Below are 18,536 nucleotides of genomic sequence, written 5' to 3'. Positions count from 1 at the left end.
GATCAATTCGATCGAATGTTTCTTGACCAAAACATCTTCCAATCATTCCTAAACCTCATCATTCAGTTTCAACTCCATTTAGGCTCCAAATATGCATCCAGCTGCTTCCAAAGTACTGCTTCACTCGAGCTATCTGAAATTGACACAAAATGCTAGCAGTACAGGAATTCTAATAAAATACATGAGTTGAACATTATTTAAACAAATGACATGAAAATGTACAAAATATGATGCTAAATGATAATAAAAACTACCCTAAAAGATGCATAAAATTGCATCTATCACTCATATAAATTTACATAAAATATATTATATGCAAAAGACATTAATGCCCTTAGACATTAATGCCCTTGGAGGTAATTATAAAAAGACCATGTTCCCTTGATTTTTGTTATACATTCTTAAATCAATTCTTTAAAACCATCAAAAAAACTAATTGCCATTAATTTAAGTATTTAACCCTAAAAAGGTGGGATTTTAAAAATCCAACACCCATCAAAAGAAAAACAGGGTAAAACTTAATGCAACAAAATTGCTATAATGTATTAATATTGACCTTGAAGAACATGATTGTTCTGTAGTTGAAATTTCTCCCTTATATTATATAACACATAACCTCTTTATACACCGACTATGACAACCCTTCAAAACATACATCTAAAAAATTATATAATACAGACATAAAGTTCAAAAAATTATTACAAATTTAAAGCATACAAATCTTGTTTACTCACAAAGGTTACATTATTGTGAGGCCTTTAGGTAGATATAAACAGAATTTGAAAAAAAAAAAAAAAGAACTTCGATACATACCCCTCTCAGTGTGTGTTGCTTAACCCAATTCAAGAATTTAGTTAGCACCCCACACACACACAACACTATGTAGAAGAAATCCACAAAAATACCTTTAAATCTCTTTTGCCTTTTGTGTGCAGCTGGTAAAAAACAAACAGTGGTGGAAAAAATAGAGTAAGAAATAGAGATGTAGTCGTAAGTGAAAAGTTAAGAATAAAATTTTGAAATCTAACTGTGATGATGGCGGAAAACAAAAAAACTTGGTCGGTTTTTCTGGACCGGCGGAGAAAGAGAGTGTCTTTGGTAAGAGATTGGTTGTGGTTGGTTGGTTTTCTTTGAGAGAGAGAGAGAGAGGGGGGGATGGTGGTGGGAAGGGTGTCGACATGAGAAGGTACAACTGAGGGTGGTGGAACACAAGAGAAGATAAAGGGTTGTGATTGTCTCGAGATTTTAGGTTATAGATGGAGTGTACGTTATTGTTTCAAATATTTTCAAATAAGAATAGAGGCTATGAGGTGGAGGGGGTTAAAAATGATGATTGAGAAACCAAGAGACGGGAATCCAAGAATCAAGATGGTGTAAGGGATATGGTCGTAATTTAGGCTTTAAGATATGTATTTTATGCATCAAAGGTGTTACATTGTTTTCTATTGGTTTAATATAATTTTGGATCGTCATCTATTCGATCCAACCCATTGAAATTTAATTTGAAGGTCCAAAATCAAGCTTCTTGTTTTTAAGACTTTTGTCTTAAAATCATGGATCCCACTATTATATATGCATTATAAAGAAGTAATATATATATATATATATATATATATATATATATATATATATATATATATATATATATATATATATCATTATGCAATAAATATGACTATCGATGAGCATGTGGACAAGATCGGAACCGGTTTTGGGGAAATAAGTGGTCCAATAACCGAACATGTAAGCATATATCGGTGTCGATATCAGCCGATGTCGGTTCCGGTTTTCCAGTTTTTTGACCGGTTGGAACCAATACAACATGCAATGCAGAGGGTACATCCGAAGAAGTAGTTGCTATCCAATGGTTTAGATGAGTTATTTGAACATTCACAAGTTTAGATGAGTTATTTGAGTTGTCATCTTGAACGAAATATGATTCATCACAATGCAGAAAAACACAAAACATTTCAGCTTTGATATCCTATCTTCGAATGAGTATATGTCAATTAATATGTAATCGAAAAAGATAAAATTATTGTCTAAAACAAAATACAAAGAGTAAATTACATGTTGGGAAAAATATCATTTCATTCTGACTTCAAATTAATAGAGCTATGATAGTTTAAAGAATTACATAGATTCATAATTATGCAGAACCGGCCCAAATCTGAAACCAATGGAACTGAGCCAGTAAAAAAAGCGAAACCAAAAATGTGTATTAACGAGAACTAATATTGATCCTATGATTGCAAGACCGATACAGGTCTGGTCACGATCACTGTCACAGTCTGTTTCTGTCCATATGCCCACCCTATATATGACAATGTTGTCCTAAATATGAAAGCATCATAATATCCCTTCTTGAAGGAAGGTCAAAGTGGTTTGTTCAACAAGTAACAAATCAGTATCATTTTCGAGTTAAAGTGTTTATTAATGTAATTGACTTACTACTTCAAGAACTTGATAATGAGCTTAATGAAGTGAATAAATATATAGTTGCTTAAATATAGGCTTGCTAAAGTCCTAAATACGGCTTCTCTTCTTTAGACAAGGAAAAATTTACTTAAACTTGCTACTCGCCACTCTTCGGAATTTTCAAGCGCCAATCTCTTGATTGTCAACTTGATGTATTTCTAAATGATGTGCAAAAAGATGTTAGACTTCCAAAATATGCATAGCAAGGTAAGGTTTATTCCCTTTCAACAAAGTTTGTTAAAATAAATAAGCATGTGACTTATCCACTTGTGGTTTTGTTTACGAAGTTGATGTTGATTCTTTTATTTTCTACAAAAAGAATATAGATTATTTTTTCCGCAATGACCTATGTAAAACAAAAGTTTCGGGATTACATAGACGGTCAAGTTTTATATGATTGTTTAGTCACTTCCATCGACAATGATGTGGTTTCTGTTGACGATATCATTGGTTGATTTCAACGCACGAAGACCCGGCGTATTCAATTGTATGCCTAATCATAAATGATTATATGTCAGGTATAATCATATATGATTATATATGTTTATACGTATATGTCTAATGATAAATGATTATACACATATGTCTATTGAGTAATAATATATGATTATATCGGTTGGCAGCAGTAGAGGTGGTAGTGGCAGAGGTGACGGTTGTATAAGTGACGTAAATGGTAGTTGTGGGGTCGGGAGGTGTCACAGGTGGTGGTAGAGGTGGTGGCGGTGGCGGCTATGGTGGTGGGGATGGTGACAGAGGAGAAAAGAACGGACGGCGCTACATAACCATTTATGATTATAACAAGCATGCCGTGTCGGTACGCTATAGGATTAGAACGGCAGATGTGAAATATGTGGTTGAGATTGAATCTCAATATCTCTATTTATTTTTATTTTTTTTCAACGGAACATATATATATATATATATATATATATATATATATATATATATATATATATATATATATATATATATAATGTTTTTGCAATTTACCAGTTTAAATAGTAAGCACCTTTGTGCAAATACTATTTTGAACTTCGTGTATCCCCGTATCAAAACTCACAACTCCATCTGTGTACACAACCGCTTTTCAATCTTTTGCCATTGATTGTATTAATCCAAGGGCCAAGTTCAAGTTCCTTAGTTCTCTCCAAAATTTGGATTCAATGATCGTCAATAGCTGTGAGCATCAAAAATGGATACTCACTCCTGGAACTAGAACCACCGGAACCTATAAATCCAGCCTTCTTAAAATTTTGGAAAGAGTACCCAATGGAGGATTGTAACCGGTTTAAAACTTTAACATGTAAAATTACTACCCAACTTACTTAACAAACAAATAACTTGACCATCATATGATAATAGACTTTTGTTATGAAATCAATAATGAGAAGTACAGCGCGAGATTTCACAAAAAAGCAGTGAGAATTGCTTGAACGTTTTGAATATAACAGGACTTAAATGGTGAATAGTATCAAGTTGTATTTGTTTAAATTTTCCAGTCCAACGCTAAAAACCAGCATGAATTCCTATGGAAAATGGTTAGATTTTAAGGTTTGCAATTTTCTTGGTGCCCATACTTAGTAATAGTTACTTTTTATGAATTATAATGCTAAATTTGTTCCCTTCATATTTTGCAATGATTAATTAATTTACTATTTAGTAACAAAAGTTGAAAAAAAAACAAATTAGATACCAGTACTCGGTACCGATTCCAGGACCGGTTCCAAATCTAAAGAAACGATGCAAACGGTTCAACAGCCAGTTCCAACACTAAAGGGACCGCCGATTCCGGTTCCGGTTCCGTTCCCAACAATTTGGCCAAGTATCCGCCTATGTTCATCCCTAAACTTCAACTACTATTCAATTCTGGTCCAAAACGGAAATTAAATATACCAATATCACCTAATTTTTTTATCATCTATGAACCAGCTTTTAAGTTTCTCATCTTTTCCACTATGGACAAAACTATGTCGTATCAAACTTAACCAAGCTGACCAGTTTTGGAAACAATTCTGTTCACCAAGCTATGCATTGTGTCTTGAGGACCATCCCAGTATATGTCCAGCATACATCATGTTGGGACCTGTGAGATCTGCAGCAATAGTTTTTTTTTTTTTTTTAATTGAACAGCCACTGACAAACACCACCAACAGTGATAGATAAAATCCATGTACCTTCTTAAGCTTTTCAAGATAGATAAAATCCACTTCTTTACAAAGGTCTTCAACATCAGTCGCATACTCCCTTTGATTTTCCTCCAAAATGGACTCATGTAACTGCTGTCTCATCTTCTCCAATGCTCCATGCAATCCACAAAACCCATCAACAACAAGAAATTCAGTTGACTTGAGCATCAAAAGGTTCTTGACAGCAAGAAGTACCTGAAAGATAAGATCCCAAATAATACAGAAAACAATTTACGGTTTTGACTGTTGCAATAATTTTTAAAATTATCAAACAACATACAACTATAAACATATTAACCTTCTCGTGGAGATCAAGGTCACCTGATGCTGTCAAATCAATCAGCAGCCTCACCAGTGCACAATTGCTGAAAAAAGGAACCTCCAGTTTGCTACTATATTCTAACTGATATTCAGCCAGGTCAGCTACAAGAGACACTGATCTCCTGCGTAGTCTAACATCAGCAGTGGCGTTGCTCAAAATTCCCTAGAAAACAAGTTTTAAATTAGAAAAGACTTTGATTTGTCAAGTTCCACATGCATTACCTGTAGCATTAGGTCTCCGCCTTCGGAATAGAACAACTTGAGGCCATTTAGGTTGTTTCTAATAATCGCTGAAGCAGCATACAACGCTTTTATGGCTTCTTCCTCTAACACACTCGATTTCACCATTGTCATTAGCTTTGGCAATGCTCCAAGTTCAAGGACCTAAATTTCACACATATACAGTGATTTACAATCCATGTTGAACTCCTCTGACTCTGAAGCTAACAAACAAATGGATTTTAACTTACCTGCTTCTGAACTACAGGATTGTTTTGACTGGCTTTACCAACAATCCATGCACAGGCCACCCTTATTCCAGGATCTGTGTTACTAAGTTCCCGAATAACTGAAGCAAGACCTCCGAGTTTGTGCAGATCTGAATGTAAATAAAAGCTCACAAATTATAAAATGGTTTGCACTTGCAAACTTTTTGGTATGCAGCATCATGATTAGCAAGAAAACTTTAATATGAAGTGGACAACTTAAAATGAGGTATCAGATGCAATGGATAACCAAACGTTTCTCAGTGAGTTGAAAAACAATTTCTTAGTTACAGTAAGATTGGCAAGTTGAAAACCTTTGCCAAGTTACAATACGATTATATTTATGTATCTAGAATCATAAACTCAATAAATTCTAAAGTAAACCCTAGATTAAGAAAGCACATACCGTTAGCATTATCAATTGCCTCAACGAGTATCAAAAGGTCCTCTAATGCACGGAGATGGTCTTCCAAACTCAGAGATGAATTATTTAAGTCATCAATAGCAATTCGCATTAGTTTTGCATCCGATGGCATTTCTAACTTCTCCACCAGTTCCTAAATGTAGAAAACATAGAATATACGGAATAAAACAAGTCATCATGAAAACTTTATAAGCATGTTTTATAAAAACATCACACAGAACAAAGTAAAGACACTGATTGAAGATTTGACTTGTACAAGGAGAGAACAATTTTGACCATATAAAATGTTTAGTAACCATGTTTGAAATTGAAACACAAAGAAAATCATAAGTAAGGAGACTAATAGATAATGTTACACTCACATATCCTAAGAACATGCTAGACTCACAAATTAAGATTAATTAAATGACATATTAAGTTCAGTATTTCAATAACTAATATGCTCTATTGCAACAAGTGTTCAACAGATACATGTTATTACCATATCATGAATATGGTAATCATATTAGTAAAACATAGCAACTATATTACTACCATCATTTGTTACCTCTATAAGAGATTAGCAGAGAATAGATGGTATTTTTAAATTGATTAATGATCTAGGATTAGGCTATGCATAATTGAAGAGAACCTGGTTCTTGCAAGTAGGTATTTTGGAGAGATGGTGGCCTCTCGATGGCATGCTGATTTTGTACTTTGGTTTGGTGTGGGATGAATTCTTGCGTCAACATAGCTTAGACCTATCTTGGCATAGTCCCAAACAGTACTTTGATAAAAGGGTTTAAGTTTAACATAACCAAAAACACCCTTAGATTTGCGCTCAAAGAAGCATAGGTGCTCAAGAACCCAACATTAGAAGACAAATGAGACACAGTGTAACCCTATGTCATACACAAATGTCATATATGATATATGAATAGGATGCATATTAATCCGCTAATGTACATGTGTCACTGTCATGTACACAAGTATATGAATGCATCAAAAGTGTTAAAGCACAACATAGACCACCAGGACCCTAGTACAATGCATAATTGATTCACAACACTTTCAGTTTCTTTAATTATTTCATTCTAATCAGTAAGTTAGCACGTCGTATATGGATCAGTTTCTAACCTTGATTTCCATTTGACGTTTCTGTAGCTCATCCGTAGATAACTGCTGAACATCATGAGCTTTTAATTCTAACTTTGCAGGATCTGAGTGACCTGCAGAAATGAGCATGAAATGCCAACTTCAGTTAGAAAAATATAACATTTAAAGCAATATAAACTTTTGTTCACTATATAGGATAAACTACAAATAACCATTCGCAGTATCAATGTCTACCACACCAAAAAAATTGCACAACTCCAATCATAAAAAGTAAAATGAGTGCATCATAAGCATATCAATCGGACAATACTAGTGAGGTTGGCTATTAGCAATGGATGTCCTTGGAAACAACTTTTTGAGTGTTGGGAAAGCTTTGTGAACCTGGAGAGAATCAACCTTTTGAATGTTCGGAAAGCTTTGATTAACATATAGTTATCTTGAATCTATGGTTATTGTCCATCTTTCTGAAGTGATTGTTATCTTGTGAAACTTTAGTTCATTCAGAGGGCTCTTATCAGAATGTAATATCATCAAGTGATATTAGCTAGTGACTTAATCAGAAAATATCAACAAATGGGTTTCTACAGTGGAAGGTAGAAGAATTCAAATCCATGGAACATTATTGCTTCTACTAGACTAGGGATCAAATGAATAATAAATCTGTTGTTACCCTTTAGAGAATCTATCATTCAAGGCTTCAAGCCAATTGAGGGTGGCTCCTTTTCTATGTGCCACCAACTTATGGTATTGAATGGGATCTAAGTGTTGGCTAGGTAGGCGCCCTGTAGTACTAACGGATACAGAATTAACCCCATAACCAAAAGCTCGTTGCCTTTGTAGAATCTACAAAGTCTAAGTCTATTATTGGTGCTGTGACACTTTTATATCATATACAAGCAAATCAATCCAACACAACTGACTGTTAGTGTTTTGTTTTCATTTTTCTTTTTTTCTTTTTGAACTTAAGTTTGGGAGCAGAGCACAATTAGAGAAGCGACATACAAGAAAAAGTTCAAAAAAAATCGACTTATGAGGCAGTACGGTCGCAGCATACCTATTGCCCACTGTAACATCCCATCGAGCGAAGGAAACCCGCCGTCGAGTTCATCATGGTCATTCAACGATTCGTCTGTTTCAGCGTTCCGCGCCAGATGCCCGCTACCATTAGCAGTTGACCAAAATAGGCCTCCGGAAGCTGACTGATTAACTGGTTCAGCCATCGAGATCCCTACAGCCATCACCACTACCACCAACGCAAAGGTCAACAGAATCCGTCCCATTCTATGTACGAACACGATCCGATGGCTGCGCTTTCCCCGGTGCTATCTCGGTGATCTGCTTGTTTGGTGCTTGAGTAATTAATCGAAGAAATGGCTCTGTACCCACCTTTGTTATTCTATCTCGGCGTTTGGAGCCTTGGAGCCGCTAGTACGTTGTCAAACTAGGTTTTCTCCTAATAATAATAAGATAACACCTCAATGTTCTTGTAATTTTTTAGATTTTTAGGTTGTATTCTTTCATTTTTTTTATTTTTTATTATTTTTTTCCGGCCCAAATGACTTTACCTTTTTCATTATTTTTTTTAGGTGAATTTAGAGTTTATATTAATATTTATATTATTACTAAATTAGAACTTATATTAATCTCAAATTTTCAAACCCGACATACTCGACCAATCTACTCGAGTTTAGAAGGCTTCAACCGAAAAATATGGTGGCATGGAGGCGTCGGTGAACAAGGTGGAAGTGAATTCATTTACACCCTCGTCCCGAGTTTCATTTAAAGGAAATAAAAAAAAAGAGAAATATGGAGAGAAAATAAATAAAGGGAAGGGAAATTAAAGTGTATTTTTCTGTTCCCGAGTTCGAGAGAAAAGAAAGGGAAAATATTTTTCTTTTGTGTTCCCGAGTTTGGAGGGAAAAGAAATGAAAATTAAAAGTGGACAATTATATCATTGTCACGTTTTTACCATAACTTCAAATATATACAACACGATTCTCTTGAAAACAAACTTATTCCTAAACTTTTTTTTTGTCAACTGTTGCCTACCTCTCGACTTCTTTACTTATTGTTTTCACATGATTACTTATACAAAAATCATTAACGCATACACAATTCAAGTATGTTCTTCGTTTGTATTACTTTTTCAAACAAAACCAATATAAAGTAGAAAAGAAGTAAAAAAACTTAAAATGCATAACCTGATACATAACAAGAAGATGACCAATTAAAGACAAATCAATAAGAAACCAATATAAAACCAATAAAAAACCTAAAATGCATAACCTTTTTTTTTTTAAAAACCGATTTTTTTTATTAAAACCTTTTAAATCCAATTTTAAATATTTCTTTAAATTTACCATACTACAACATATTGTCCTTTCCGCGCAACGCTCGGCTCTTCGACTCGTTAAGTAATATAAAAGAAAAGTTAAAAATATAGATAAGGGAGAAAATATATGGTAATTGGGGCCATAAAGACACTAACCCCGTTTCTACAAATAAATTAATTGTAACTCTCTTGCCTTTAGCAAGAAGTTTAGTAGCCTATGTAGGAACTTAGGGCGACCATTAGAGGTAGAGATCGCGTCGGATGCGACTGTGATGGCGACGCTAATATTTCCCTGGTGCACTTTAGAGGCTGGCAGAGTGCATTTTCTGATAGACCTCATTTCCATACCCTCACGAGGCTTGAATGTGTCGGTAGGTTTGAATTGGTTATATTAAGTAGGCCCATAACTGTATACTTTTAAGAAATATGGACCATAACTGTACTTTTGGATTAAATACAGACCATAGATAGTTGCAATTTTGAATTTTTTAAAGTTGATTGCTATTAGTGGTCAATTATTGTTATGGGGTGTGTTTTCCTTGTCTGGCCATTGTGAAGATTATGAATATGTTTTTATGCTATGTGCATGGGTTGTTGACTAGAGACCATAACTGTATATAATTATATATGAATTTATTACGATGCTACTTATTTATAAGAATCATTTGAATTTATATTTTTATAAAATAGGGACCAAAACTGTTATTTTATATTAAGTAGGGCCCATAACTGTATACTTTTAAGATGTTAAAACATGGACTGAATTTATACATTTATGGATGATGGTATACTTTTAAGATACAATGTTGACTCAAAACAGAAAAGTCACCTAATATATTTTTAACATCATCTGTGTGTGGTCTGCAGAGCAAACAAGAGATGTTAAAACATCCAACAATGGATTCAGCTCAATACCTTCAGGTTCTTCATGATGTATACAGGAAAGACAAGATGTATACAGGAAAGACAAGAATAGGGTCCTCAGACACCCATCAATTAGTGGGGGTCCAATGCGTGGAAGTGGAAGCGGGGGTCCAATGTATGGAAGTGGAAGCGGGGGTCTCATGCGTGGAAGTGCAAGTGGAAGCAGATCTCTTGGGAATCTCTTCTCTTCTGGTCGCAGTACCATATACTACCATTCTGATGATTGGCATGACTGGGAGGGAAAATTGACCCCTCTACTTATGGATCTTTATAATAAAGATCTACTGACTTCGCTGGAGGTGGATCAAATTGCTGCGCATTTCAAAAACGCTCAAACCCGCGTCGGGATTAAGTTATTCCTTAACATAAATATGCCAGCAGCTCGGGTTAAGTATGTCAAAAGAACGCTTGCAAACCAACCCTGATAATCTTTGAAATCGTCGTGTTGTGTAGGACAATTATTTTTTTTCTTCCAAAACACTTATTTTCTTTCTTTTTCTTTTTCCTGCAAAAACAATTTTCTTGTTCTATTTTTTTCTTTTTTTGAATGATTAAGGTTGTTGTTAATTGCCAGTTTTATTGCATATGTTGTGGTTAGATGATGTTTCAACTAACAACCATGGTTTTTTTTAATAAACCTTTTTTTTGAAAAACCCGATTTTTTTATTAAAACCTTTTAAATCCAATTTTAAATATTTCTTTAAATTTACCATACTACAACATATTGTCCTTTCCGCGCAACGCTCGGCTCTTCGACTCGTTAAGTAATATAAAAGAAAAGTTAAAAATATAGATAAGGGAGAAAATATATGGTAATTGGGGCCATAAAGACACTAACCCCGTTTCTACAAATAAATTAATTGTAACTCTCTTGCCTTTAGCAAGAAGTTTAGTAGCCTATGTAGGAACTTAGGGCGACCATTAGAGGTAGAGATCGCATCGGATGCGACTGTGATGGCGACGCTGATATTTCCCCAGTGCACTTTAGAGGCTGGCGGAGTGCATTTTCTGATAGACCTCATTTACATACCCTCACGAGGCTTGAGTGTGTCGGTAGGTTTGAATTGGTTGGACATGCACCAGCATGGATTTACTGTGTGTAGAAGAGAGTGATGGTGATACCCCCAAGTAGGGGAGAGATGATGATGATTCAAGGTGAGGGCGTGCGGTGCATTATCACATTATGTTTGGCAGCAAGGGACAAGAGATAGCAATGCTTCCGACGCGATACCTAAATAATTGGAGTCCTACTATATACAGTACCTTTGGAGGAATCGATGGAGCGGGTCGCGGAGCATGGAGATAGTGACATTCACAGAATAGGTCCCTGTACCCCACAGTAGGCCAAAACGAATGCTCATCAAATTCGGGAGACACTTCAGTCAAGCCGGACTGAAGGTAAGGAATCAATATAGGATTCCTGATCTCGGACAAATTGTACAACCCCAATATATGTGCAAAATCTACCAGGCTACAAGTGCGAAATTCCCCACCTAGGCGAAAGGAAATAAGGTTCGCACGGCCAAAGTCCTGTGAGTTGCTATCAAAGGTCACAGTGGATAGGAACTCGTAGCATAGTGTCGGGTAGGTCGAGTCGTTTCTGCGGATAAGGCGATCGAAACCATGATCGGCAAAAGAGTCGTCTCCTCTGCAAAATGTACGGTTAGTATAACCTTCAATGTGATCTAGAAGGATCTCGGTTCCCAGGCTGTTTGAGTTCAGCGAATGAATGACCGAGAAGGTGCGATCAGCAAGAAGCCACAAGTGCTCATAGATGTTGGAGACTGTCATGGAAGGCAAGGGAGCGGGAAACTCCAACCAAGGATGCGATGGGAGCCCTGTAGGTCTCTGAACGACGAAGATCATTTGAGGATCTGGCTCCGGATCGGGATGATCAGGGGTACGTCTCTTGAGACGGCGAGCGGAACGTGCATCCATACCAATAGGAGAAAGGAGAAAGGGTGAGGACATGAATTAAAGGTACGGTACCAAGTAGCAGTACCACCTCGCGACGCGAGGGGGAGATAGTCTCGCGACGCGAGGAACAGACTCCGGCGCTGCTAGCCGAGAAGTCAGAAATTCCGGCCAAAAGTCATGAATGTTACAAGTGTGATGCAACCCTAAGGTCTAATGGACATGAGAGGGGTAACATGCATGAGCAATGGGAATATATAGTAAGGAATTGCATAAAATCCAAATATGTGGTTGAAAATCCCTAAGCAAATGATATTTTTACGTGAATATGGGTCAAGGAGACAAAACCTGAGACGTAGGAGTGGAGGAGAACCGCCGTAAAGGTTGTCTGGAGAGAGTGATCGCAAAGGAAAATCGAGAGAAGAGGATGGTGAAGTTAGGGTTTTAACCAATAAAAAGGTTCAAAACCTCACTGTCGGCCAGAGGTTGCGTCGCGAGAAGGGAAGAGGTCGCGACGCGAGGCCGGGTCAAACCCTCAGATTTGGTAGATTTTGTTGTCACAAACGGGTGTACCCAGTAGGCAAGAGAGGATTTTAAGAGTTTTGGACTAAACCTTGAAGTATCGTTAGGTTTATGATATGCGTAGTATGGGGTCGAGACAATAGACGAGGCAAATCAATCGGGTTTGGATTGATTTATGTCGTCATCAGGTTCGAAAACCATTCGAAAACAGGATGTGCGTCGTTAGGATGAGTGTGCGTTGGAGACGGATATTCAGATGGCATGTTACGTTACGACAACTTCGCGCGTGACTTTGGGTCCAAAACTTTAAACATACATCTTCTAAAGAAACATGTATATTTACACATGTTTCTTTTCAAATACAAGTGATGTGGTAGTACAACATCATAAATTGTTACTTACTATTACAACAATGTACTTTGGAAAGTACAATGCTATCTCAACCGGTCATCATCGATTCATTATGAGTGTATCATCAAAATCGAGTTCATGCTTCAGCAAAAGTGCATAATCGATAAGGAGATAAGGTTTAATCTAAAATTGAAGCTATTTCCTTTTTATCATGACTATAAACAACTTTTATTCACCAAGAATATATAAAATTTGTTTGATATTAAAAACAAATTTTTACACCCTTCATTTTTACATCAAAATTTTAAGATTGTCACATAAATTTTGGCCATGTTTAACAACATTAACACAACTAGCCATAGATATCTCGGTTGGTTTAGCCCGACTGAGATTTGAGCCAAAGTAACCGAGATTAGGTGTTTTGTATATAAGAAAATGATTTTTTTGCCAAGCCCTATTTGTTGAGAAAATTTTGAAAGGATATGCTCTGCCTCCAACCGAGATTTCCCATCACTGAACCGAGATTTGACTCGGGAACCAAAAAATTTTATTTTTTCGGAATTGGGACGAAATTGATAGGATAATTTGCACTTTTAGCAGCGGTTTTTATATAATTTGTTGATAGGGACCAAGCATGTTCATTATAAATATTAAAGGGACCATTTATGTTAAAATTTTAAATTGTATTTGTTCGTGTGTATGTGTGTGTGTACATCTGTCAGTGTGTTTGTGTGCAGGGCAGCTAGTTTGAGTGGGGCCTGACGGTTTCCCGAACTTCTTCTTTCATTTTAGATTAATAAGGGGCTAGTTGGGGAGGAAATCTCGATGGTAATCAAGGATGGATTTCTATTTCGGAAGGGGTGCTTACTGAAATAGTTCAACACTACGCTCATTGCTCTTCTTCTAAAGTCCCTTGGAGCCAATCGGTTGCCTGAAGCTTGACATGATGAAGGCGCTTTGAAGCCCTTCCCGAAGGAAAGAGGGAATGGCCCTTCCTCTTACCTTCTGTTATGCTTTTCCCATAGCCAGGAAGGTATTGGGCTGATAAAGCCCCAACTTCCTGTTGGACGGCTTAGACGTGCTGCATAGAGCACACACAACCCATTACCGTTGGACATCTGCTTCTATCCTGGTCCAATAATAAAAAAATGACTTTCCAGGTGAGCCAGAGTTTGATCAAGTCCAAAGTCTAATCCAACTCTGGTGTCATGAAGGACCGCGAGACGCCTTTCTTTGCCCGACATACTCTGTCGTCGATGAAGACGTGAGTAAGGGGGCTTTACTGGCTTGCTGGCTAGCGAGTTAGTATGCCTATTGGCTTAAAGCTCTTAGCCTGTTTAGAATGTTAGATCGGGTTGGTGTTCAGTTAGCAAAGGGAGAGCGACTAAGAACCTTGCTCTTAGGACCCTTCAGTCAAGCTTCTCCAGTGAGACCTTTCTTTTAGGCAGGCGATAGCCTGATTCAAAGATTGGTTCAGAATCTTTCTCTTGTTATGTAGCTAATTAGGAGTTACCGAAGGTTGTTAAACTAACTCATTAGCTAGTCCAAGGAATAGAATCAGGCCTCTACCGAGGAGGTTTTGGATATTTTTTTAGATCTCCCAAAAAAGCTAGTCCTCTGAGACAGAGGGGAGATTTCAGAGATTTTAGATCTCTCATAAAAGCTAGTCGACTGAGACAGAGGATCAAAACGGAGATCTTTCAGACAGTTGAAAAACGGTCTCTGAGGCCAAGTTTACTAAGCAAAAACGAAAGTTGATGCCCCTTATTTTAAGAAATCAGTCGGCTTTTTCCCTAGCATTTCTTACTAGTTGTTGTTGCCTATATGAATTTCTAAAGTAAGCTGCTACAACCGTCGCTAGGAGTAAGCCTTAGGAGGGAGACTCAAACCCCGATATAGGACAAGTAGTGCTTTAGAGCGGGTGTTTACTTGACTTTACTTTAGAAGGCTTCTACCTGTTCCACTTTCACTCATAGGAGAATCACTTTGCTACACTCCTTATGGCCCTTCTCTTTAATCAATGGTTGTAGCAGCTTACTATAGAAATGAAAATAGGCTTTAAAGGACTAACAACAACTACCTAACTCAAAAGAGCAAGTGCCGACTCATCCTACTGGTTAAAGCTCTTAAGGTTAGTGTTCGAGGTTTGATGGCCTTGACTTTCCAGTTGCAAATTGTAAGCGGAAAGAGGCTAATCCTAATTAGGATAGGTTGAGCTTGACTAAAAGTACGATGAAGGGTCAGAGCTGCGGGAAAGAACTCGCTTTCAAGGACTAAAAGGTTGTCCCTAAAGTGGAGAGCAGTCCTACTCTATATCTTTGCTTTATTGGACTCCCTAAGTAGTATAGCTCAACGGTTGTAGCAGTCCGACTCAAAAGTGGAAAAGCAACCACCTACGTCGATAGAGTGAGAGATAGGTCTCATACTGCCTCTTAAGGTTAGTTCTATGCCTCACAACAACTACCTCAGATTCTAAATCCGTCTTTAGATCAGAAGTAGATGCCTCTTCCAGGGCTCTGTTTAGTCCTTTCTCGTATAAGTAGATGAAAGGAAGTTGAGAAGCTTGTTGACTAGGCCGCAATTTTCTTTAAATTTTCTTAGTTAATCTATGATTTCATTCATGAATCTTCCCTTTGTGGAGATAAAGAAAGATCATTCATACTAATAGCAGTCAGTCAAGAACTACCAGGAATGTCTTTACATTATGTATGTCTTTTTCACCTCTCTAGTGACTTCCTTTCCTGCATCTCCTGTCAACAGCTAGTTAGTCCTCTTCGCCCTAATGAATAAGCTGGAGAGGCTAGGTCTTGCTTGAAACCAGTAGAGCAGTAAGCCTGAAAGCTTTCCCGTGTAAGTACCAGGACCTGGATGAAGTTAGTCCTTAATGTGTCCAGCATAACACCTTCTTAAAGCCACTCGCAGCATACTGAAAGCATTCGTTTTAGCCTCCCGCTTTAGTCTCCCTAACGGTCGACCTTAGTCTCGCTCTTCAGCTCGACGGTTGTAGCACTTGTCCGAGTAAAAGATCAAACAACAACGGACTAAATCTAATCTCGTATATGACGACTAATCTCATTCTGGGGCAATGTCGTATGTGACGATCAATCTCTTTCTCAACCTGTTGACTTAACGGTTTGACCGTTCCACTCGTGCTTCTTGAAAGGAAAGAAAGAGCTCGACTGTTAAGGAGAGGGAGCACTGAGCTACACTCATTATGCCCGACCATTCCGACTCGTAAGTCACTTTATAATCAATGTATAGAATAACTTAGATTCAGTCCGGGCATTAGGTGTACATTTCTCTGTGCTAAAGGGGGTTATGTGAGGCTCTACTCTATCCTGTTGATAGCTGGAGAAAGAGGGAAAATAGGAAGAATACCCTGCTTTAGGGGGACTCAAGTAGATTCCCTCATCTTTCGCAACTCGATTCCCTCATCCATAAGGACAATGGGAAATACGAATCCCTAGGACAATGGAATTTATACCTTTCCTTCGAGTGCCCATGCCATCAGACTATGTACTGGGCTCTCTAGAAGGTAAAGCAGGAAGAGAGTAGCTGACATCAACCATAAAGCCCACTCTATCCTGCTGCCCAGGAAGAGGGAAGAGGTCAAAAGTAAGATACTATTTAAAATACCATTATGAATTTCATTTTTTTTATCCCTATAGAGTCGCATATTTGGGCAGGGTCTTTTTTAGAATGTCTTTTGGAGCTCTAATGGAGAAGAGAGACATCATTGGGTGTCATGGGAGACCATTTGTTGTGATAAGGAGGAAGGGGGTGTTCTAATTCGTTCTTTACATCAAGTGATGCAAGCCTTGCACATAGGCGTGGAATTCTATACTATAAAGGGGACTCTCTTTTCTTTGGGCTATGTTCATGCGAAGCAAATATGGTGCCCCTCACAGGGCTGTTCTCTCTTCAATTCCTAGGAGTGCTTCTCATTATTGGAGAGCCATCCATGCCCAGCTGGACTTTGTTTTCTCCCACGCCTTGTGGTCTATCGGTAAAGGTAACATTTTTTTTTGCATGATATGTGGTTGAATTCTCCTCTACAGGTAGACAACCCTCCTCGGCCTCATATCTCTGTCAAAGAGGCCTTCAATGACCCCAGATGAAATTATGAGTATTTTGCTATCTCCATTCAATAAATTCAATCTATGCGGGGCTGTCTTTCTGAGGTTTATGAGGGCAAACTTCACTGGCTACTTCATCCTGATGGATGCCTTCTCTGTTTCTAGTGCATGGGAATCGACGCGGGCTTCTCATCCTTCTGTCCACTGATGAGCGTATTAAGTCTCTGGGTTTTCGGTTTCCCTCTTGTTGTCTTTGCTGTTCCAGCCCTCATAGTAAATCCATCTCGAATCTCTTTGTTCAAGGAGAGCTGGCTGCATCCCTTTGGTCCTTCTTCGCGTCTCATCTTAACATCTCAATATCCCAAGCTCAGTCTCTCGAGCAGCGTCTTGAATCTTGGTGGACTGATACTATTTGCTCCCAGTATTCTTTTTTATGCAATTCTGTTGCTTTATTTATCCTACGGGAAGTTTGGAAAGACCACAATTCCATTATTCATGACAATGTAAAGCTCAATATAGTGAAAACGGGACAGCTAATTTTGAAGTGGCTGCTTGACACTGTGGTTCTTTTTGTTGGGTTTTGAGCATTCTAACACTCCTATGGTGTACATGCAACCCTATAAACCTTGGATCTATGTTTTCTCTATTATACATGCAAATATTAACTATTCCAAGGTTTCATCCTAACTAGCATATTATGAAGCACCTATACTACAAAGTTCTAGTTAGATGACATACCTTTTGATGTAGTTTGATGTCTTCAAGCTTTAAGAGCTTAGCCCCAATAGTGTGGAAGCCTCAAATGGAATCACAAATCACCAAAACACCTTGGAAGAACTTGAGAGAATATGTATGCACACTAAAATCGGCCCACTCTTATTTTCACACACTTGTGCCAATTTTGTGAGCCAATGACCCCTTTATATATTATGGAGGATTAGGGTTACATCCATGTAAACCCTAATACCCATGACCTTTCATTTACATAGGATCCATGGGTTAAAAGCTCCATGGACCATCCATGAAAGCTTAGCCCAACCTAAATGAACTTGGCCCATTCCATATATATATAAGAGTCCATATTTAATTAGTTCTTTTTGATCACTTAATTAATTCTAAATTAATTCTTGATCAATACTAATTAAATAATATGATTCCATATTAATATATTAGAACTTATAATATATTAATATAAATCATAAATATACTATTCTCAAAAGACTATCCATATAAATTGTGCCGGTGAAGTGCAACCCAAATGGACCATGCCGGGTCGGGTCAAGTACATACCAAATATAGTTATGGACTTAGACATTAATCCAACACTTTTCCACCCAACTGGGTTTACATGATCAAGCTTGCCTTCATGCTCTTCAGGTTCCTATTATTCCCCCTAAACCTAAGAGGGGACGTAGGGTTAGCATCCAC

At 37.5% G+C, this 18,536-nt stretch overlaps 1 protein-coding gene across 1 annotated transcript; it reads right to left on the bottom strand.

Moving 5' to 3' along the window:
• Positions 1-4,147: 4,147 nt before the first annotated feature.
• On the bottom strand, positions 4,148-8,451 carry LOC145169102 (hsp70 nucleotide exchange factor FES1-like). Its single transcript, XM_079087670.1, has 8 exons — positions 8,044-8,451; positions 7,011-7,102; positions 5,877-6,027; positions 5,456-5,583; positions 5,208-5,369; positions 4,963-5,148; positions 4,653-4,859; positions 4,148-4,570 (listed from the first exon to the last, which is right to left on the bottom strand). Exons 1-8 carry the CDS (start codon positions 8,267-8,269, stop codon positions 4,550-4,552), a joined length of 1,173 nt encoding a protein of 390 aa, XP_078943796.1. The 5' UTR covers positions 8,270-8,451; the 3' UTR covers positions 4,148-4,549.
• Positions 8,452-18,536: the final 10,085 nt, after the last annotated feature.

Source organism: Lactuca virosa, chromosome 4 (assembly GCF_052849685.1).
Source record: "Lactuca virosa cultivar CGN04683 chromosome 4, Lactuca_virosa_CGN04683_v6, whole genome shotgun sequence".
In the NCBI taxonomy this organism is placed as follows: domain Eukaryota; kingdom Viridiplantae; phylum Streptophyta; class Magnoliopsida; order Asterales; family Asteraceae; genus Lactuca; species Lactuca virosa.
This window is presented reverse-complemented; position numbering and strand designations above follow the sequence as displayed.